At 35.7% G+C, this 23694-nt stretch overlaps 1 protein-coding gene across 1 annotated transcript in view; it reads right to left on the reverse strand.

Moving 5' to 3' along the window:
- l(2)dtl (WD40 domain-containing protein denticleless) overlaps positions 1-23694 on the reverse strand; it is a 227020-nt gene that overhangs the window by 116727 nt on the left and 86599 nt on the right. The window contains exons 7-8 of the mRNA XM_090376313.1: positions 19166-19266; positions 2521-2594 (exon numbers count right to left, since the gene is read on the reverse strand). Coding sequence (XP_090232439.1) covers positions 2521-2594; positions 19166-19266 — 175 coding nt within the window. The remainder of the gene's footprint in view (positions 1-2520; positions 2595-19165; positions 19267-23694) is intronic.

Raw genomic sequence — 23694 nt, forward strand, 5'->3', positions numbered from 1 at the left:
CTTCAAACTCACAGAACCAAGTTTTTTATTTCTTCAACTTCCATTTTATGGAACAGCCTCTCCCTTCCCTGAAAACTACAATCAACAGAAATTCAAGTCTAATGTCTTTCATCTGTACATCTCCAGTACGTGGGTACATATGTACCCACGTACTGGAGTACATATGTACCGGCAGAATCTAGACCGGCAGAATTACTTAACAAGTACAGGTCACTGTTGAACAAAAGCCGAGAATTAGGGTTGAATTTGAAAGTGTCTGCAATTCTGCCCAGACACGATAGGAGGGAGTATATGATGAGAGACTTGTCGATCAATTCGGCCCTGGAAAGATTGTGCAAGGCTCAAGGGGTAGAATTTTTTTCAGCCTGGACTGTACTTGTTAACAGGAGAGATTGCTTCTACAGGGATGGGATACACTTAAATAGAAAGGGTGCAAGAATATTTGCTGATGCTATCGAGGCAGTGTTAGGTGGGTCGGAAAACTGCTAGCTTGGGGGGAGACAAAGACCAATAGATTGACAGTAGCCACTGGCAGAGGTGAAAGAGATTCTTGCACTGCTTCTATTAGAATGAGCAGAAGCCTGAAAAACAAGATGCATGGTATTTCAGAGACTGCTGGGAGCCATTGCGGTACAAGTAAACACATGGGTTGTGTTAGGGTAGCTAAGAATAGAAACAGGTGCAGGTATACTTGCGTGTACACCAATGCTAGGAGTTTAGTAAATAAATTTGATGAATTTGAGGTATTGCTCAAAACATCAAAGGCAGATATTGTTGGGATATCAGAGACGTGGTGTCACACAGATATAAGGGATGCAGAACTGCAATTTGGGGAGTACAACGTCTACAGAAAGGATAGACAGGATAGGAAGGGGGGAGGGGTTATGCTATTAGTTAAGAAACACATAAAAACCAAGGAAGTGAAGCCAGTCGACATCGCTGGACAGTGCAGTGTTGAGTCAGTTTGGTGTGACATAAGCATTGGGAGATCAAAATTGAGAGTAGGAGTGTGCTATAGGCCTAATCACTCTGATGAGTATAATAAGGAACTGTAAAGGGAAATAGAGTGGGCCAGTAAATCAGAGAGTCTTATAATGGGAGATTTTAATTTCCCAGATATTGACTGGAATTTGGGGGCTGGTTACTCACACACTAGCAGGGCTTTTGTGGATTTATTGGATGATTGTTTTCTCCATCAGCATGTTCGGGAGGCAACTAGAGGGAGTAATACTCTTGATTTGATTATCGGGAGGCAAATTGCTGCTATGGATAAAGGGGTGGTTGAGGGGGAGAAGACAGAGAGTGGTAATCAATGGACACTGCTCATCGTGGACTAACGTTATTAGTGGAGTCCCTCAGGGCTCAGTGTTGGGTCCATTATTGTTTTCTGTATTTATAAATGATATTGATGATGGTATATCAAGCTTAATGTTCAAGTTTGCAGATGATACAAAGGTTGGCAGGGTTGTCAAGGACACTACTGACACTATGCTGCTGCAACAGGATCTGGAAAGGTTGAGCAGATGGGCTGAGAGGTGGCAAATGAAGTTTAACATTGACAAATGTAAAGTACTACACATGGGAAACAGCAACCCCAGAGCAACGTATCAACTCTGTGGTACTACACTGACAGTGGTAGAGAATGAAAGGGACTTGGGGGTGGTTGTGCAGGCAGATATGAAGTTCTCTGAGCAGTGCAGACGGGCTGCAAGAGTAGCTCATGGAGTATTGTCAATGATATACAGGAATTTTTCCAGCAGGGATAAGGAGGTGATTATTCCATTGTATAAGGCAATGGTCAGGCCACACCTAGAGTACTGTATACAGGTCTGGAGGCCTCATTTCAAGAAGGATGTAGAGCTGCTGGAACGAGTACAGAGAAGGGCAACAAGATTAGTGAATGGAACAAAGGGGTGCTCTTACGAAGAAAGGCTTAAGTTTTGCAAATTACAGTGTCTGGAGACTAGGCACCAGCGAGGTGATCTGATAGAGGTGTATAAAGCCTTGAATGGTTTAAGCATGCTCAATGCTGATGGGATTCTTCCTCTAGCTCAGAAAAATCACCTGAGAGGGCATAAATTCAAATTGAGGAAAGACAGATGTAGGATAGACGTGCGGAAATTTGCCTTTAGCCAGCGGGTGGTAGGTTGGTGGAACAGACTGCCATCCCTTGTGGTGGAGGTTGATAGCCTAAATAAGTTTAAGGCTCAGCTGGACAGATATTTTGAACGAACAGAGGGGTGAAGTGGAAGTGGGTTTTTTTTTTTTTTTTTTTGGCTGATGCTGTATAAGCTTGCTTTCTTGCATCAAATGCCTCTACTAATGCTAATGCTAATCTTCTGAACCCTCAACTCATGCACAGTACTAAGTACTATAGGTTCTAATACCTCTCATGATTGGGGTTTTCATTAAAAAAATAATAAAAAAATAATTACAATACACTGCTTAATACAAATAACCAGTTTAATTATACATAACATGTATATCAAAAGGTAATGGAAAATGAGATAAAAAACCTACCCATCAGCAGCACCCGATGATAGCAGGTAATTTTCATCACGGAAAACAACTGATGTAACACTATTCAATGAACTCTAAAAACAAAAAAACATTTAAATTATTTTTTTTTTTGATATATGTTAAAAATTGAAATATCACAGTTTCACACTGAGTTGATGTATATTGCCTACCAAAATATGAAGTTGTATCTAACAGCACAAAAATCCATCATTAATGGTAATGACAGTGATAATACTATTTGGCATGGATTCAAATAGGTTGGTATAAGTGTCCTAGAGATGTTATTCCATGCCTGCTTGAAATGACGTTTAGATGTCTGATTTGTTAAGGCTTATCTCAGATGCATCATTCTATTTGATCCAATAGATTCTTTATGGAATTTGTGTCAACAAATGAATATGGACAAAAACTAGTGAGTGAACTAACTATCCACAAAAATATGAAATTGCCAAAATTAAATGTTCTTAACAAAGAAAATTATCGGTGAAGACAGGATATTAGAGCTGGAAAAGGAATTAGAAAATGTGAATTGGAATATCATCGGTTTGGCTGAAACAAGAAGAAGAAATGAATCACTTATAAGTTTATCAAGTGGAAATCTGCTGTACACCAATGGAAACAGTGAAAGGAGTGAAGGTGGAATTGGGTTTCTGGTCCATAAAGATTTTAAAAACAACATTTTGGAATTCAAAAGTACATCACCAAGAGTGTCAAGACTAATATTAAAGATTTCTAAGAGATACAAGCTAAAGATTATAATGATTTATGCACCAACATCGAGCCATGATGATGAAGAGGTTGAAGAAATGTACACTGAAATTGAGAGTCTTCTAGATGAGCAGAAAACCCACTACACTATTATTATGGGAGACTTCAATGCTAAGGTTGGAAAAAGACAAAACAGCACAGAAAGGAGAACTATAGGAAATTTTGGAATTGGTGAAAGAAATGAAAGAGGTGAAAGACTTGTGGAATTTGCAGAATCTCAAGGACTGTCAGTAATGAACACTTTTTTCAAGAAAAGGGTGAACAGAAAGTGGACATGGAAGAGTCCAAACGGATTAACTACTAATGAAATCGACTTCATCCTCACTAATAGAAGATATATTGTGAATGATGTCACCGTCCTAAATAAGGTAAATATTGGAAGTGATCACAGAATGGTAAGATGTACACTTGATATAGATGTAGGAAAGGAAAGGAAAAAACTGACTCGAGTAAATAATACAAAGGTCTTTGAGATAACAGAAGAGGAGAAAAAGCAGTATGTACTGGAACTTAAGAACAAGTATGAGCTTCTGCAGACTGCTGAGGACCAAGATATCAACGAGGAATATTACAACTTTTTGAAAGTGATAAAGCCCAAGAAACCTATAGGGAAAAAGAAATCCAAAGAAGAAAAAATTAGTCAAGAAACACTTGTCATGATGAACCGAAGACGACAAATGAAAAGCAAGAAAAACACTGACAGGGACAAAATTGAGTATACTGAGTCATGCAAAGCCATTAGAAAGAGACTCAGAGAGGCCATAAGAAGATTTAACACAAGAAAAGTAGAACAAGCATTAAGGGAAAACAAAGGATTTAAATCAGCAGCCATGAGCAGTAATACAGAAAGACAAATGATACTGAAACTGAAGAATAGCGATGGTGTACTTATAAACAGCAGAGAAGGCATAATTCAAATAGCAGAAGACTACTATAGAGAATTATACAAGGAGCAGGGGAATGATGCCAGCAGTGGGGAAGATGGATTGCAAAGTAGCAACACATACGACATACCCAATATTCTTCCTGATGAGGTAGAACATGCATTGAAGAAAATGAAGAATCAGAAAGCCCCGGGGGAAGATGAAGTTACTGTAGAGTTGTTAAAATTGGGAGGAAGAGACATAACACAAAAACTGGCAAGGCTCTTCACAAAGTGCATTAGAAAATGTGTGACGCCTAAGCAGTGGAATAATGCAATCATAGTTTTGCTGCATAAGAAAGGAGATAAATCAGAAATTGGAAATTATAGACCAATTAGCTTGTTATCCCACATCTACAAGTTGTTCACAAGGGTCATTACTAACAGATTAGAAAGAATACTGGATGAGAATCAACCGAAAGAGCAAGCTGGCTTTAGGACAGGATTCTCAACTATGGATCACCTTCATGTAATATCACAGCTAATGGAGAAAGCAAATGAATATAAAACACCATTATGCCTGGCATTTGTGGATTATGAAAAGGCATTTGACTCCATACAGCATAAGGCAATGTTTCGGGCACTGGAAAGACAAGGCATTGATACCCCATATATTATGATTTTGAAGAAAATATATGAGAGTGCTACCTCCTTTATTAGACTAGACAAAGACAGTTGGAAATTTAAAATTGAGAAAGGAGTTCGACAAGGAGACACAATATCTCCTAAGCTGTTTACTGCTGCCCTTGAGGAAGCTTTCAGAAGATTAGACTGGTCGCAGAAAGGAGTCAATGTGAACGGAGAGTACCTAAACCATTTGCGATTTGCAGATGACATTGTGGTCATAAGCCATGATCCCAAAGAATTAGAGGACAATCTTAATCAGTTATGCACAGCTAGTAAGGATTTTGGACTAAAGATAAATATGGCTAAAACAAAAGTAATGATGAACAAGTATGCCACAGAAAGAGACATAATGATTGAAGGAGCAGTAATTGAAAAGGTGGAGTCATATACTTATCTGGGACAAGTTATTAGCTGTAATAATGATAAATGGCTGGAAGTCAAGAGAAGAATAAATTTTGGATGGATAGTATTCAGGAAATATAGTCACATACTGAAGAGCAATATCCCAGTTTGTCTGAAACGTAAAATAATGGACCAATGTATACTCCCCACCATGACTTATGCAAGTGAAACTTGGGCACTCACCAAAAGAATGGAAGAGAAGCTGAGAACCACACAGCGAAGAATGGAACGAATCATATTGGGAATAAGACTGTTAGATAAGAAGAGAAACACATGGATTAGGCAACAAACTCAAGTAAAGGACATTCTTATCAAAACTAAAGAACTAAAATGGTCTTGGGCAGGACACATAGCTCGAAGACATGATGACAGATGGACTAAGAAAATAACAGAATGGTATCCAAGAGGAGCTAGAAGAAAACCTGGAAGACAAAGGCGGAGATGGATAGATGAAATTCATGAGTTTGTGGGTAGTAAATGGATGTCCAGTGCTCAAAACAGAAGCAACTGGAAAGTTGCTGGAGAGGCCTTCATCCTGCAGTGGATTGAAAATGGCTGATGATGATGATGATGATGAACAAAGAAAATTATATAATTTTTTTACTAAAAGTTAATTAACTGAAATGTAGCCATTTGAAAAGGTCAATGCAGCTATTTTCAAATTATTGAAAATGGCTACACTGACCTCTTCAGGCAAGAAGACACGGCAATCTTGCTATCCACAAAAAAAAAAAAAATAATAATAATAAAATAAATAAATAAATAAAAAAATAATAATAAATAAATAAAAGGGAATATAAATTAGGGGGGAAGTGGAAGAGCAAAAAAATAAATAAATGATAAGGACAGAACACAAAAATGAAGATATGTGGTAGGAAAATAAGTATAAAATTTTTGAAATATTAAGTTAAGGGCAAATAAAATAAAATGAATATGCCAATAATACAAATTTAGACTGACACCCACTCATTAACGCAGAGGCCAAAACAATGTGAAATAGCACAAAAGAAAACAGACTTAAGACGAACCCCAAATAAAACAAATAAAGGAACAAATAAAAGCAACTTAATATTTCAAAATTTCTATATACATTTTCCTAACACGTATCTTCATTTCCCTCTTCTGTCCTTGTCATTTATTTGTTTTTTCACTCTTCCACTTTCCCCAATTTATATTCCTTTATAGTTTACACAATGCGTTGTTAGTTTTTGCTTTATTCTTCCATTTAAATTTGTGATTATCTGTTTTTTATTCCCTTTTCTAAGTATAATTCTTATTTCTTTTCTATGTTTAATTTGTATTATTACAGGTTACACAACATGTTGTTGGATATGCATTACGTTTGTGATATTCTATTTTCTGTTCTTTTTTTTTTTTTCGCATGTGTGTATTGTATGTTAGTTGCTTTACGCTACACAAACTGCCTTCTATAATTGGTTTATATTTCTGGGTATAAACTTAATTTCTTCATTCTGGTTTTAGCAATGAGTGCTTTATTCTTTTCTGTTTCTCTGTTGCTGCATTAGGGCCTCTGTGATGTCATTTATTTTATTGCACAGGCAGGTTAACGTTTGAGTTGCTGCCAGTTGCCATAATTTGCATTGCATTTGAAATGCAGTAATATTCACAGCCATTGTGTCCATGAATGAAGATACATGGTAGGAAAATATGCATAAAAATTTTGAAATATTAAGTTAAGGGCAAATAAAGCCAAATTAATATGCCAATAATGAAAATTTAGACCAGCATCCACTTGTTAAAGCCCAGCCCCTGATCAGAATGGATATAACAGTTGTTTTTATTTGTTCCTTGGGGTTTGTCTTAAGGCTATTTTCTTTAGTGATAGGTTTGTTATGTTTCTTTTGTGATATTTCACATTGCTATGGCTGGGCATTAACAAGTGGGCGGCAGTCTAAATTTGCATTATTGGTGTATTAATTTGGCTTTATTTGCCCTTAACTTAATATTTGAAAATTTTCATACATATTTTCCTACCACATATCTTCATTTTCCTCTTCTGCTCTATCATTTATTTGTTTTATCGCTCTTCAGCCTTCCACCCCCCAATTCATATTCCTTTATGGTTTAAACAATGTGTTGTTGGATTTTGCTTTATGCTGCCACTTACATTTGTGATTATCTGTTTTTTTATTCCCTTTTCTAGGCATAATTCTTATTTCTTTTCTGTTTAATTTTTATATTATATGAGGTATATAGATGTTTTTTTTATTAATATTTGTATATGGTATTAGCAGAGGCATATGATGCAAAAAAGAAGGCTTATATAGCATCAGCCAAAAAAAAAAAAACTTCCCATTTCACCCATTCATTACGGACTAGTGCCATTGCTGTGGCAATATATACACTATAACCATAATGTAGCATATAATATCATTTGTTAACAAGTATGTATTAGTATATGGTGAAGAATAGTGAAAAGAAAGACATGACATACCTAGATAAATTGAAAAGGTCAATGCATCCATTTTCAAGAAAAATTTTCAACGTACAGAGAAAGAAATAATTTTCTCAACTAAGCATCCTCCATAGATTTTTTTTAAGTATGTCTTTCTTTTCACTACTCTTTGCCATATACTAGTAGATACATACTGACAAATAATATCACACACATGCACTAACATTAAGGACCAAATTCTATATAATGAGTGAAATTAAAGCTGAAAACAAAACTCTATGGAAACTTAAAAAAGGTGCCGGTGGCTGTGCATTTTTTGCACAAAGTGCCAAAAAAAAAAATTTTATGGCTATATTTATCTAATTAAATAATATATTTTCCACATCGAAAGAAGACCATACTGGTGGAACAACACTGAACTTCATGCTAGCATAGTTTTAACAGATATTTAAATTTTTTTATATTTTTGGTTGCTAGGATAATATAATGAACCCATTAGAGGTTTAAATACAGGGAGAGATATATAAGCATACTTCGGAGGACTGAGGAAAAATCACAGTTGAAAATATCTAAGTCTCATCAAAAATAAGGAGAGCAAAACTCAATATTACAAAATGTATTACAAAATCCACTTTTATCCAGTGAGAAATTGATTATGTTTCCTCTATGGTTAATACAAAGCTTGGTGCACTTGGCCTGTTATGTCCCAGCATCAGCATGTGTACAACCACACAACACTGACATATTCTAATAAGTCAGTGTTGTCAGTGCTATCTTTTGGGGAGATATAGAGCTAGATGGCTGCATATCCAGTGTAGTTTTGGGTATATAAATATGTACACATATTTATGTACTAAAAACCAAGAATATGAAAATCCACATGAGCAGTACCCCTTTGTACTGCTCGTGGTACCCTCAGGGATACACATACCCCTGGTTGAGAACCATGGACCTGGTGGAATCTCTCCTCATGCTCTTCACTAACAATGACCAGATTTGGTCTGAAAAAAAATCCAGGTAACAGTGCAAGTAATAAGCTTGCTTGACATTCTGCACCCTAATTTTTATTTAACTTGTCAACTAGTTTGTTGTTATTTCTGCTGTTAACATTAAGAAAGCCATTCACCACAAAACAATGACTGCTGAGCTTTTAGCTTAGCATCAATTATTTTGACATCCAGTTCTTGTGAAGCCAACATCTGCTTAACTTGTGTCAATAAATATGCCATCTTTCAGTTTTGCACCAGACAATTTTTGGAAACAAAGATAGTACATGCATGACGATGTCACTTTAACCAGTCGCAATTTGATATGGAGTGATGGAAATAAGATTTTCTTTCTTAGAATAAAGGGATTATTTAGTACGTTGTGTGCATCAGGTTGCAACTCAATTCTGGCAGACCATTCTCTTCTCCTGTGGCTAATCAACTTTCCTACTGTCCAGAGGCAGCAAAGCAAAACGAAAGAACTTGGTGAAACCATCTTATGAATCTAGAAGGAATTCCAGCATCTTGAAGCTATCACAGACAATCTCATTTATAATGGCCATTCTTGATCTTTTTTAATATCCTTCACATTTCCACTGTCTTCTTTGTAACATGAACAGTGTACAACAGGAAGCAATAGGTTTATATTCCTATTGTTAGTATAAACCAGAGCTATGATGCTCAATATGTTCTATGTTGATTTCAATATTTGTAAAAGAATAAGAGAAGTTTACCTCAATATAATACGTAGAACACTTCCACATGACACTCTCCAGAAATTAAAATGAATAAAACATTAACGCAAAATGATTACAGTAAAAAAATAAATTGAACACAATTAAAAATTAATTTAAAAAGTTTAATTTAAATTAAAAAAAAAAGATTTTCCTTCCTTTTTTGGTAACTTTGAGCTGAGTATCTTAGTGTTAATCTAATGTAAAAATGAAGATTGATGCAATAAAGCATCATACGTTTAAGAGTGTAAATATTCTATATAATATTGATGTAAATACACCATAGAAAACTCTTAAACAAAAAAAAACTACGTTTGTAGTTTGAAGGGGCATCATTTTATATGTATCTCATATTGTGCTCTTCCTTCAAACGAAATGTAATTTTGCACCAAGCTGTTCAAAAAATTTCCCATAATTGTGTGCATTGATAGGTTATGCCTGGAAAGGAAGGAAGTGAATGAAATAGTCAACAGGAGTTTAAAATATGAATCTATCAGATTCATATTTTAAACCAGAGCTATGATTGATGCTCAATACGTTCTACGTTGATTTCAATATTTGTAAAAGAAGTTTACCTCAATATGATACATAGAACACGTCTATATGATACTCTCCAGAAATTAAATGAAAACATTAACACAAAATGACTGCAGTAAAAAAATAAATTGAACACAATTAAAAAATAATTAAAAATTAATTTAAAAAAGTTTAATGTAAATTTTAAAATTAATTTTTAATTATTTTTTAATTGTGTTCACAATTGATTTTTTAATTGTTTTCAATTTATTTTTTTACTACAATCATTTTGCGTTAATGTTTTTGTTTTAATTTCTGGAGAGTATCATACGGAAGCGTTTTACGTATCATATTGAGGTAAACTTCTCTTATGCTTTTTACAAATATTCCCATTGTGAATCAACACCGCTTTCAAACTTTTATTTGAACTGTCTATGAAAGTTTCCACTCCTCCAGATTTTGATTGTGACTAATATCAATTTCTTCATAAAGACAAAACAAAAAAACATTTGTCTTCATAAAGACAAATCAAAACAAAAAAGCACAGGGATTCTGCAACAGTGTAAAATTTAAGTTTTATGTCTTTTTCTATATATGGAAGACTTGCAGCTTAGATCTAATAGATTCCACTTTTTCTTTTTTAAATGGGATGTCAGGAGTTCTACACAGGATTGGTTAGATCCAATCTCTCACTAAGTCATTCTTGTTGATTAGAAAAATGTGGTGGCACTTTACTTGAACAGACTTCTCAGTTGAAATCTTAATTAACCTGTTTGTTAGATTCATCCAATTCTGAAGACTTTTCTCTGGAAGGTGGATTGGAAACTGAAAAATTTTCGTTGTGTGGCACCAGATCACTAGATCTTTTCATTCACAGACTTTTAAAACTTTGATATATATATCCTCCATACAAAGGTAACAGTCATCATGACCGTTTGTAGGCTCTCTCTGTCCCCACATTTGAGGTATAGCAAAATGCATACAAGTTGACTACCACAAAAACCATCCCTTTAACATTTATCTGGAACTATTACAGCAGAAATGAGAAACCTATAGCTAGTCTTGATCACCCGTAGGAAAGATAGGCTTCTCATGCACTCAAAACTTGGTGCCACTAACAATAATATGCTTCATCTGCTTCAAACCTCTATACTATTCATAAAAAGGAGAATGAGTCTGGAGATAACTTACACCCTCATTTGACAGCCATAGAAAACTACAAAAAAAAAAAAAAAAATAATAAGTTTTGCAAATTACAGTGTCTGGAAACTAGGCACCAGCGGGGTGATCTGATAGAGGTGTACAAAGCCTTGAATGGTTTGAGCATGCTCAATGCTGATGGGATTCTTCCTCTAGCTCAGAAAAATCACCTGAGAGGGCATAAATTCAAATTGAGGAAAGACAGATGTAGGATAGATGTGCGGAAATTTGCCTTTAGCCAGCGGGTGGTTGGTGGGTGGAACAGACTTCCATCCCTTGTCGTGGAAGTTGATAGCCTAAATAAGTTTAAGGCTCAGCTGGACAGGTATTTCGAACGAACAGAGGGGTGAAGTGGAAGTGGTTATTTTTATTTATTTATGTTACTTTTTTTTTTTTTTTTTTTTTGGCTGATGCTGCATAAGCTTGCTTTCTTGCATCAAATGCCTCTACTAATGCTAATGCTAATGCTAATAATAATAATAAATAAATAAATGAAAACATACAAATACTGCAGGTTCTTATAGGCACTTATGCAATATTTATACATTTCACAAAAACATTAAACTTTCGGTGTTGCCAAAATATTGACAATAGAGAAAAATCAATGACACTGTTGTGTTTGGCACACAAACTACATGTAAGAAACATGTTAAATATAGTTTAATTAATTATATTTAATTAAAAATTTATTTTTTTTTACATTTTACAAGCAACATTTTTTTTGTTAGAGAGTAATGTATAGTCTCATGTGGGGCAGATCTTTCACAGCATTCATCCACATCCCTTCTGAAAAGGACACATCTGTTCTGAAATAGAATAAGCAACAATTAGTTTGCTTGAGAGCAGGTGATATCTCCTCTGCTGACCTATTCAATTTGCCACTAACTGATTGGAGCAAATGGGAAGAAACCTCACCATGGGGACAAAATTTTGAAATCAACTAGATGGTTGTTATTTGTGTCTGCATTTCAGGGTAAGCACTAGGGGCAAGAATATTCTAGAACTGATCATCTCCCATGAACCAAGTGACGTTACAGAGCTGACAGTACAGGAATCTTAGCAGGGGTGATCATGGAGTTCTAAGCTGGATAATGAGGAGATAGGTAGAGTTGTTAAAGGCAGAGGAATAGGTTTTCATTTCAGGAAAAGAGCTACTTAAGTGCTAATCAGTCTCTATCAACCAGGAATATAGCTCACAGAGTGTGAATATATTACAATTATGGTATACCTCTAGAATTATAATCAGAGAAGCCTTTAATGCATATACAAAACCATCAAGAAAATACAGCATGAGGAGGATGAAAAATGAATTAGTCAGTTTCATAGAGGAGAAAAAGATGGCATTGAAAAGTTACAGAGCAATAAAAAGTACTGAAACTTATAACAGCTGTAAATTGATCTGTAACAGTACCATAGGTTAGAGACTGGCAAATGCAGATTAAAAGAAATCACTGGCCAAGAGAAAGCAAAGAGTAAGATTTCCCCATATAAACAAATCAGATCGGACTTTTGTGTAATGGGTATGAAAAAATCTTGGATAACCCAGCTGATGTATATGAACTCAACAGGTACTTTCAACAATTTTTACAGAAGAAAAACCCTTTGTGGTAAGGAGAAACTGTGCGAGCAAAGCTGGACAACATGAAATTAGCAATTTCCAAATTACAGGTGATTGTTTATTAGAAAAGTTTATTATTTGGGCCTAAAGGCAAGTAAGGCTCTTGGAGTATATGGTATATAGTTTGCAATTTTGAGGGAGGTAGCAAGAGAGTGCAATGAACTATTAAGGTTAATAATGGAGATATCACTAGACCCAGAAGAGTTTTTATTGGATAGGAGAAGTGCCAATATATTAACAATACATTGGTAGTTCTAAGAGTGAAGTGGGTAACTATTTACTAGTCAGTCTGGATTTAGTGGTAGGGAAAATTATGATGCAATGATCAAGACTGCAATAGAACAGAGGTGGCCAACTTAATTTGTGATGCGATCTACTTTTTTTCTTCAAAATGTGCCATGATCTACCATCTCAAGAATTTCATTGCACATGGTTAAAAAAAAGTTAATCAACACATATTGAAAAATGTTGTTTATAAATTTTAAAATTAAATACAATTCAGAATTCTTATTTTAAATTCATACATATTTAAAATTTTAATTTATGCAAAATTTGTGTCTTCATGTCATCTGCCAAGCTTTCAAAATCGGGGATATAATGTGATAAGGGCAACTGTAAAGAATCTTCTTTATGCAAGTGGGTAAAAATAGAACAATTCTTGGTCTTTGTTTGATTCAAATAGAAAAAGGTGGATTCACATAAGTATGCAGAACCAAAAAAGGAATTTAAAAGTTCACTCATTTTTTTTACATTTGGGTACTTTTCTTGGCAAACATATTTCCAAAAGTCTTTTTTCTGATGAGCTGGCTTTTAGGAAGATATTATTTTGCAACGTAATAATTTCATTTTCAAGTAATATTTTCTCCATGTGAAAAATATCAGCGATTTTTTCTGTAATTTGTTTCATATCTAAGTTGACATTAAATGGATAAGAAATACAGTACAGTCAGTCCTCGTATAACGCGTGTTTACACTACACAAATTCGATCATACACGATTTATAAATAGGGGACCGATATCTTATATAACACGAACCGAATTCGCTTATGCACGATTCGCCTTTATGTTTACAAGAAATGGCAGTCGAACGCAGAATCACCCCAACCAAAAGCAACACAATAGGAATGAAGAGAAGATTCTGAAAATGTATTTATGTTTTTTATATCAGTGAAGGGGAAACACATTTCACCATAATAACGAAAAAACCAACACAATTCCAGCTATCAGTATAATCGCAAATGCAATTAGATCGAGTTTACTACCAGTTTATAACAGATTCCACTAGCAGAAACGCAACTGGAAATTGTTTTTATTGTTTTATGGTAGTAACCCCTAGAAATGTGAGGTGTTAATAGTGTATCTCTGCCTTTACGGTGTTGTTTATTCAGTTGCCACACACGCGCAGCTTTATTTATGTGTATCAAGCGTGCCTCCTCGTTTTGTAATTGTGCTTTATTCCCTAAAGATGAGTAAAATACTTAAAAGGTGTGAAAAGGAAGTGTCCTGGTGAAGACTGCCGATTCAGAGAGAAAAAGAAAAGCAATATCGATAAACAGAGGCGGACTGGATCAAAAATTCTTACCCGGGAAAATTTGCAGTGGTCTCATGTTTATGGCCAAAATCCCTCTTGCCCCACTGGGGTTTACCCGGTAAGGCTTATGGCCAGTCCGCCTTTGTCGATAGAGAAAAAATATGAAATTGTGAAATGCTTTGAGCAAAATGAAAGACCGTGTGATATTGCACGTGCTACAGGCCTAAATGAGGCAACGTCAAGAATTACAAAGAATGCAGAGAAAATGAAAACAACTTTCATAGCAGGAACAGCTCAAAGTGTAATTAAAATCCATTAGATTAAGACACAAAGAATTGGAAGAGATGGAACGGCTATCATCTGTTTGGATAGAAAATCAAACAAAAAACAAGTTTGCTTACGATAGAAGCAAAAGCATTAGCAATATTTTATTACGTAATAGTCATAATAAAATAAGCAAGTATTTTATTACGATTATTTATTGTGTTTGGTAATGTTTTGGCTACAAATGTGTGTTCAATCTTGGGTGGCCGGCACCTAACCCTATTTTTCCCATAGGGCTATACGAGGACTGACTGTATATTAAACAATGTCTTCAATTGTTTTAAAATCATCCACAACTTTGCATTTCCTCTCATCACTCCTTCAGAACCGTACAATCATACTCCATAATTCTGACAAAAGCTATACTAAGCAAATATCTACAGGAGAACCACAAGGGGAAGTTCTCTCCAGCCTCCTCTTTATGGCATTATCTCCCCTTTTATAATCCAGAGACCAGATATATTTTATGCTGACAATTTAAAAATACTGACCACCATCCAAACAAATGCAGACCCCAATATGATCACAGAGGAAATTAACAGTGTGCTCCTTGCAATAGTGGCTACCTTAAACAATTTGGCCTTAATATCAACCCAACAAAGTCTGAGTGCATTCTCTACTCCTTGAAGAAAGAGCCCACAACCATCTCGCCAAAGATTAATGCAGTATCCATACTTCTTGTTTCATATCATTTAGATTTAGGGTGGCTTTTGACACAAAGCTGGCATTTAACCATCACATCGAAAAACTCATCAGGCGAGCCGGCACACCTGAAATGGAGAGCAAAGCAGCACCATCATTACATCTCAGACAAGGTTATTGCAACAAAATATGTCAGACCATCATATACACCCCCCCCCCCACTACTTTATGCAGTATAAATCTGGGCTTCGGCAGCACCCACGAACATAAAACCCATCTGGACAGTAGAGTACTGGCTCATCGAGTGGGTAACCTACAAACACAGGATACCACTCCAAGCCCATACGACTGAAATGGCCCTGGGAATTTCCAGGCTACCCTCTCTCACTGAACAAAGGAGACTGATAATCACAATAAAGATACTGACTGGTCTCATCTCTTTCATTCTGAGATCTCTGTGGCTGGAGGATTCCACCTGCCTAGCTCCGAGCCACCCCAACAATATGCCCTCTTCACTCGCGCCTCCACTTATCAGATCACTTCCTACCCTACCAGATGCTCAGAAGAATCCATGGCATCGATGGCGACTTAGAGAAATTTGCTGTTAACCGACACTATAAGGAAAGGATTCTGGATCCCATACATTCCATGCCCTCCAATCACTCAGCATAAACAGAGGATGTCCTTGAAGTAATCTAGCGACATGCAAATTCACCCCAGGTTCCCTGCAGTAAGGAACAGTCAACGACTGTCCCGACAGGCTGCAAAATGAAAAGCCTTCTCTTCATCGCATCCAAGCCAACATGCCCTGCACTCGCCACTTTGATGCTTCGATTAATTACTCAGCATACTGGGAAAGGAGCCAGCGGTGTGTGCTTCAATTGCCTCTGTTCATGCTGTTTTCTCCCACGAGCTGTGAAGACGAAAATCAGGACTTTTAAGAGTCATTTTGTTAATTTAGTCTAAATGTTATGTTACACCAGTATTTATTTAATGTAATTTCATTTAATGTAATTTTTATATCATCTTAATATTTTTATGTAACCTAATGCCATTATGGAAGTCATTGTATCATCTTATGTCACTTGATGTTATTTCATTTAATTTGTTTTATGCCCTATATCACTTAATGTCAATTTATTTATTTCTGTAGTATATCTGCTTTTTATCATCTCTATAAGTGTTAACCCCTGGCCTTTTGGCGGTGAAGGGACATTGAAACACTATCCAATCATGTAACTGTCAACAATTGAAGGTGGTGCAATAGACTCTCTCTCTCTCATTTTCAGAAACATATTTTTCGCTATTAAATTCAAAAACAGGATATTTTTGCAAATGATCTTGCATATTTGCAAAATGATCTAATTTTTCTTTGAGAAATAGCCATTGCCAAAAATTGATATTTATATGCAGAAATACTATTAATCATGGAAAAAACATGGAAAAAATAAAAATGTGTAACTCTTGCATTTTGAAAAGTCTCCTTTGAAGAGATTGTCCTCTGATGGCATTTGCAATTTTGAAAGCTATGTCCATAAACACCTTTAGTATTTAATCTTTTGCTGGCTAACACTTGTTGGTGGGTGATACAGTGGTAACTCAAAAAATCTGAGAATTCATCATCCTTTTGGCACAATGCGATGAATCCGTTAAGATGCAGCATTGCTTTAGCTCCATCTGTTGTTACTGATACAAGCTTAAATAGTGGTAATTTAATTTTTTCAATAAAATTTTTGAATGCGTTAAATGTATCAAGGCCTGTAGTTCCTTCTTTTAACAAAACCATACCCAGCAGTTCTTCTCTTGTGGCAGAATCATCGAACACCATACGAATAAAAATGAGAAATTGAGCTGTATCACTGAAGTCTGTAGATTCATCTAGTTGTAAAGAAAAGGACATACAATTAGCACAATATGAGCATGCAATTGTTCGCTCATATTTTTACTAATTTTTTTCGATGCGTCACATCACAATATTTTGAGATAATTGCAGATCTTGAAGAGCACTTTTAAGCCACAGAAGCATTGCAAATCAAACATTTTTCTTTTATCATTACAAAAAAGTATTCTAGTTCCCACTCTTGATGAAAATTATGTGTTTTACTCTTTTTCGTAGTATTCATTTTAAATCAAAGAGTATTAAATTAATGTGTAAGTACTGCCCAGTTATTAATATTAAGTAAGCTGAATAAGAATTTGACACATACACTATGCTCTCCACAATGGAACTGCGTGAATTTTCACTAGACAAGCCTAGCAGCTGCACGGCAACAAGAGTAGTCACATGGTTCAACGGATTTGTAAAAAGCGTATGCAGTGGGGCGCATAATAATAATATTTAGATTTTGACTAATCTATTTTTTATATATTTTTAAAATTCATCATGATCAACCAAAATGAAAGCAGCAATCGAGTGGTAGATCAAGGTTGACTTGTTGGCCTGCAATAGAAGATCATTTATATAAAAATGGAATTCTGAAGGAAACATAGCATGATTTTGTATAGGGAAAGTCATGTTTAACTAACCTGATTAATTATGTTGACAGTTACTCATGAATTGGATGTAGGAATTAATTTAAACGTTGTTTACAAATTTCAGAAAATAATTTGACTCAGTCCCACGTGAGAGGTTACTTACAAGTTGGAATCACATGGGATGGCTGAAGGGCAAGAAGCAGAGGGTTGTGATTAATGATTATTCTTCATATTGGACTAAAATAAGAAGTTGATTCTCCAAAGGAACACATCTTTTTGATTTTCTAAAATTATACCTACAAAGGGATAGAAGGTGTGATGTCGAAATTTGCAGATCACGTTACGATTAGTAGAGCAGGTAATGATTAGTCATCCCAAAGCACATCAGGATGACTAGGATGAACTTAGGGATGTTCAGAAAAAGTGGCAGCTATGCTTCAATACTGCAAAATGCAAGGTCTTACATGTGTAATGCTGCAAAATGAATGTGTAAGACCTTGCATTTAACCCCAAAACAACTTATACTGGTAGGGTTGAACTAAAGACAGCAGAAGAAGAAGGGATTTGGGAGTTACAACATGGTCAGATATGAAGCTCTCCGAGAAATGTAAACAAAAAGGCCCGCAGTGCCCTATTGATGATTTGTTGAACATTTGCCTGTAGTCACATGGTTCAATGGACCATGTAACTACAGGCAAAGATAGAAAGATTAAGATAGGGAGTCATAATCCCATTGTATTAGTCAATAGTAATACAGAAATAGTCATGTATGGAGATCACATCTAAAAAAAAAAAAAACATTCAGCTCCTTGAAAGGATCCAAAGATAGGCAATTTGCCTGGCAAAATAAGCAAAAGAGTGTTCATACAAGGAAAGACTTCAAATATGTGGGCTACAGACCTTGGAAACTAGGCATCTAGTTTCCAAGGTCTGTAGATGAGATTTGACTGAGGTGTACTAGCAACCTTAGAGGAGATGACTGAGGTGTATTAAGCACCTTAGAGGAGACTTGATTGAGATGTACAAGGCTCTGAGAAGAGAGAGTAAAATTGAACGACGACGACAATTTTCAGTATTACAAATGATTCCAGACCTAGGAGGGGCCATAAATTCATATTCAACGAGAAGAGGTTCAGACCAGATTGCAGGAAGTTTTCTTTTAGTCAGCAAGTTATTAATTATTGGAATAAGTCACCTCCATGGATGACTTATTTTATTTCATTATTTATTTATTAATTTTTTTTCCCTCCTTTGGCTGGTGAAGCAAAGCTAAGTGCTTCCTTGTACCATACAGCTAATACTAATACATGATGCAAGATAAGATAATATTCTTAAAGATCATACTCTGAACAACTCTTAAATAAATTAACACAACGTTTGATATAAGTAGTTAAGATTGCTTTTCACATGCTTGATTTAGCGCTATACTCTTTAAAATCTGAAAAAAATTTTCAATTATTTATACTTAGATAAAAAAAACTTACGCCAAGTTCAGAAAAGTGTCTCTTTTTTTTCTGTTTGGGAGTACAAGACTTTTCTGCTGTATGAGAATTGTGAATTACAATTTCAGCTGTCTGCCTCATATCTTAAAAAAAAAAAAAAAAACAAGTGAATTAGCTGACTATAAACACACACACAGTTTTCAGAAAATGTCTTAGAAATAGATACACATTTACATTGACTTTTACTCTCTCAGAGAGTATTATCTTTCCTGAATGTAATACAAAATACTTTTAAAATGAACTCCAATCCAATAATCCAGACCATAATTATCTGTTCAAGTGAACAGTAATATGAAGCAGCCTAAGTGTGGCATTACAATACATAATAACAGCAACACAAAAAGGAGATTTCATATCCTTTGGAGTTTTCAACATGAATTTTAACTAGTTACCTCTGTTATTACCATTCTACTCAAAGGAACAAAAAGTAAAGGTATAAGCTACACTATGCACAAAATTTTACACAGTACATAATTGTTAATTCTGTTATGTTAAAAATAAAGAGCAATGAAGTTTTTGGATTCATTGGATTTCTATGAATTTAATACCACCCTACAGTTCATATAATTGAATTGATGTAATGTAATCTGAAAGTGCCTTCCAACTTATATTTTTCAGGTGAACATTATCTGTTCATCTTCTTATTACTAAAATTAAATTATATTTCTCTCTAAATTATATTTCTTCATTTTGTGATATATACAGTGTGGTTGTAATTCAGTAATACTTAACATTAGAAAGGCATGAGGAGGGGGAAAAAAATTAATTACGTATAAATGTTAAGATAAAAAGAACACAGCTAAATAGAGGTCAACAACATGACTATCAAAAAAATCTAGATTTATAAAAATGAATACCACTCTGAATAACAATATGCTATTAGAGTTGTAATTGAAATAAAAATTAAATAGTAAGCAAAATTCTTCATTTACTGGTTTAAGTAATAATTGCAAAGGAGGTCCAATTAAGTATTACTGAATTACAACTATCAACAAGCCAGAAAAATGACAATGTTTTGAACTTGCTTTGGCAAAGTCTCTCTTTTTTTCCCTGTTTTAGCATACATAACTTCTCTACTGTATGAGAATTGTGAATTACGATTTCAGCTGTCTCACCTAACACACACATGCACGCACTCACACCTGAACTAGAGAGTTTCAGGAACCCCACTACCCTGCAGCTCCTGCAATACTTTCACATCAGAAATATGGAACACTATCCTCCATGATCAGAAATACAAATTATCCAGTTTACTGAAACTTAAAGGAAGAGAATACTCCACACTCAGTAATATCACCTATGCTGAATTAATCTATTACTTAATGAAAACATTTCAGATCCAATTATGGTTGTGTAAACATTAATGAGACTTATGCACAATAAATTTTGATTCATTCATACACTTCGGCAATGGGAAATTGTTTTCTACATATTTTCCTCACTTTTCAGGTAAGAAAAGATTTATTTTTTAATTTATTCAATGGCATGCAACACATTGTTCATATAGATACATAGTGATGAATTTATATTATAGTGATTTAATTTATAATCATCTCTTAAGAGTTAGTTAAATGTAGATGATATTCCAGTTAAACTGTAAATCTACATTTTCTTTATCTTCTCACAGACTTGATAAAAAATAAATTACATTTGAAATTCCATTAGAGCAACTTAATTTACTCATGTTATGCCTTTATGTTTGAAGTCTGATAAAATTTGACTTTTCGATTCTTACATACTCATATAAACTTCTGCATCCGTTACTGCTGGCTGCTTTGCACATTTTGGTGCAAAGCAGTAGTGTATAAGGCCTTGAATGGTTTCAGCAGGCTCAATGCAGATGGAATTCTTCCGTTTTTCTTTTTCTTTTTATGAAAACCCCAAACACAAGAGGTATTAGAACCTATAGTTCTTAGTACCGTGCTTGGGTTGGGGGTTGAGAAGACAAGAGAAGATATTTGTTGACATTAGACTTTAACTTCTGTAGACTGTAATTTTCAGGAAAGACATCTGAAGGAAGGTTGTTCCAGAAAATGGCAGTTAAATGAATAAACAAGGAAGATGAAAAGCTGGTTCTGTGAGTTTGAAGTTAGCCAGTAAATGGATGTTGGCGGCACATGTTCGAACTGTTTTGAAAGAGAGAGAGCGGGAACTATAGAAACCAATTCAGAAGAACAGTGCCCATGGAAGTATCTGTAGAAAAGTCATGCAGCAGAAACAGTACGTCTATGAGACAGTGAGTGGAGAGACTCAGTTAGAGATGAGTCATTAATTAACCTAACTTACCCCTTCTGAATGGAATCTAAAAGCCTGAGAGAGGTTTTGGGGCTGTTTGTTTGTTGTTTGTCATTTGGTTTTTAGAAGCATTAGCAACTAAGGCCATACTGCTCCGGGGATATGCAGTGGTCATTTCCTGACATTTCCGCATCCTCCTTATTTGGTGGTCACGGGCTCGAACCCCGGTCTAATCAAGAAGCATGTGCTACGCACTATTGCTCCTGCCCACCTGGCTATGGAGGTGCCAGGTTTTAGGGGCACCATCCCAGATGTGTGAATAATATTCCATGGTAGGGAGGATTTGCAATATGTACAGAGTGAACAGCTATTTGGAAGAAAATAATGCCGAGAGCGAAAGAGAGAACAAAGTTTTTTAAATGCAGAGGAAGCAATATTTGTAATGTGCTTGTGCCAAGAGAGATTAGAAGTCAGAGTAATCCCCAAAAGAGATACATCAACTTGGCTAGAAATTGAGGTGTCACCAAAGATAAGCATAGGAGCAGAAGAATCCTTCTTGCAAGATATAAGACAAGACTGAGTTTTAGAAGGACTAAGTTGTCTTTGCCTCAATGAAGAATTACCTGGAGATCAGCATTTAAGGAATTGGTAACAGATATTCGAGAAGTTGAAGCTGATTGAGCAGGGCAACGTTTCTCAAAATGGAAAGTGGAATGCAATGTGCTATCATTGGCAAAACTATAGATAGGATTTCCAGTCAATGGAAGAAGGTCATTAATATACAAGAGGAAAAGAGTGGGAGAAGGAACTGAACCTTGGGGGACACTAGCATTAGTGGAGAAGTTAGAAGACAGAGAGCCATCTACCATCACCCTCAGTTTTTTTTTTTTTTTGATAGTTGTTGGCGCATCAGCTTCTGTGGTCATAATGCACCTCCCAAGGTTTTTTTGCAGTACTTTGATCCAACCCCAAGGCGGAATTCGAACCCACGACCTTTGGGTTGCCAGGCAGGCAGGCACTTTACCCACCCGGCTAGCCCGGTCGGCATCACCCTCAGTGAGTGAACAGAGAGAAAACTGGATAACCAATTACAAAAAACAGTTGGCAAACCATAAGATGGAAGCTTAATGGAAGCTTAGAAGACCTTAATGCCAAACACGATCGAAAGCCTTTGAGATGTCAAGAGCAACTGCTTGTGTTTCACCGAACTTTTCCATTGAATTTGACCATAAATGGGTAACTTAAGCTAGAATATCACCAGTGGATTGACACTGAAAGAATCCATACTGGCGATCATTGATCAGATGGTAGGTTTCTAGGTAGTTTAAGAGTTGGCAGTTATTTGATTTCTCCATTACTTTAGAAAGAGTAGAAGTAATTGCAATGGGACGATAATTGGATGGGAGGGATTTGTCACCCTTTTTCGGAACTGGTGGGATATAAGCAAATTTCCAAGCAGAAGAAAACACATTTTTGGAATAAGAAAGTGAAAAAAGGCGGTAAAAACAGGAGTAAGTTCAGGAGCACAGGTTTTGAGAACAAGTGGAGAAATACCATCAAGACCTGGAGCTCTCTTATCATCAAGATTCGTCATAATCCTTTTGACAGACAACCACAGGAGGCATTGAATGGAGTGTGTTGGGAATGGTGGGAGGTGTTTTACCAAGATCATTAATACATGAGTTGGAAGAAAAATGGGATGCTAGCAGGTCAGCTTTATCCTTGGCCGAAGTGACAACAGAACCATCTGGTTTGGACAGAGGTGGGAGCAGAGATGGGCAAAAGCTGCGGCCAATAGCTTTGGCAAGAGACCAGAATGCTTGGCTACCATTAGGGCAAGAAGCAAGTTTTCTATTCTTAGCCTGTTGAAAATCTAGTTTGAACTGATTAATAACTGCTTTACAATTGTTGTGAGCTTTGGTGTAGGCAGAAAATGAAATTGAAGAATTGGAAACAAGCCAATTATGGTATGCATCATTCTTCTCCTGAACGGCCTTTGCACATTTATTGGAAAACCAAGGTTTTGGTAAATGAGAGATTTTAAAGTGGAGTGTGGGATAAAGGATCCCATTCCTGCAAGAATAATTTCACTGACACGATCTGAGCAAACGTTGACACCAGAAGTTTTGAAACAGTAGTCCGACGATGGGAAAGAAGAAAATAAATCTCACAGGTCATCCCATTTTGCATTCTTGTAATGCCAAACGACACGAGGTTCGGAATAGCCATGAGATAAAGGCTCCAATGGAGAAGAGACAATCACCAAGTTCGGATCC

Source organism: Mastigoproctus giganteus, chromosome 6 (assembly GCF_048544385.1).
Source record: "Mastigoproctus giganteus isolate SK-2022 chromosome 6, ASM4854438v1, whole genome shotgun sequence".
In the NCBI taxonomy this organism is placed as follows: Eukaryota; Metazoa; Arthropoda; class Arachnida; order Uropygi; family Thelyphonidae; genus Mastigoproctus; species Mastigoproctus giganteus.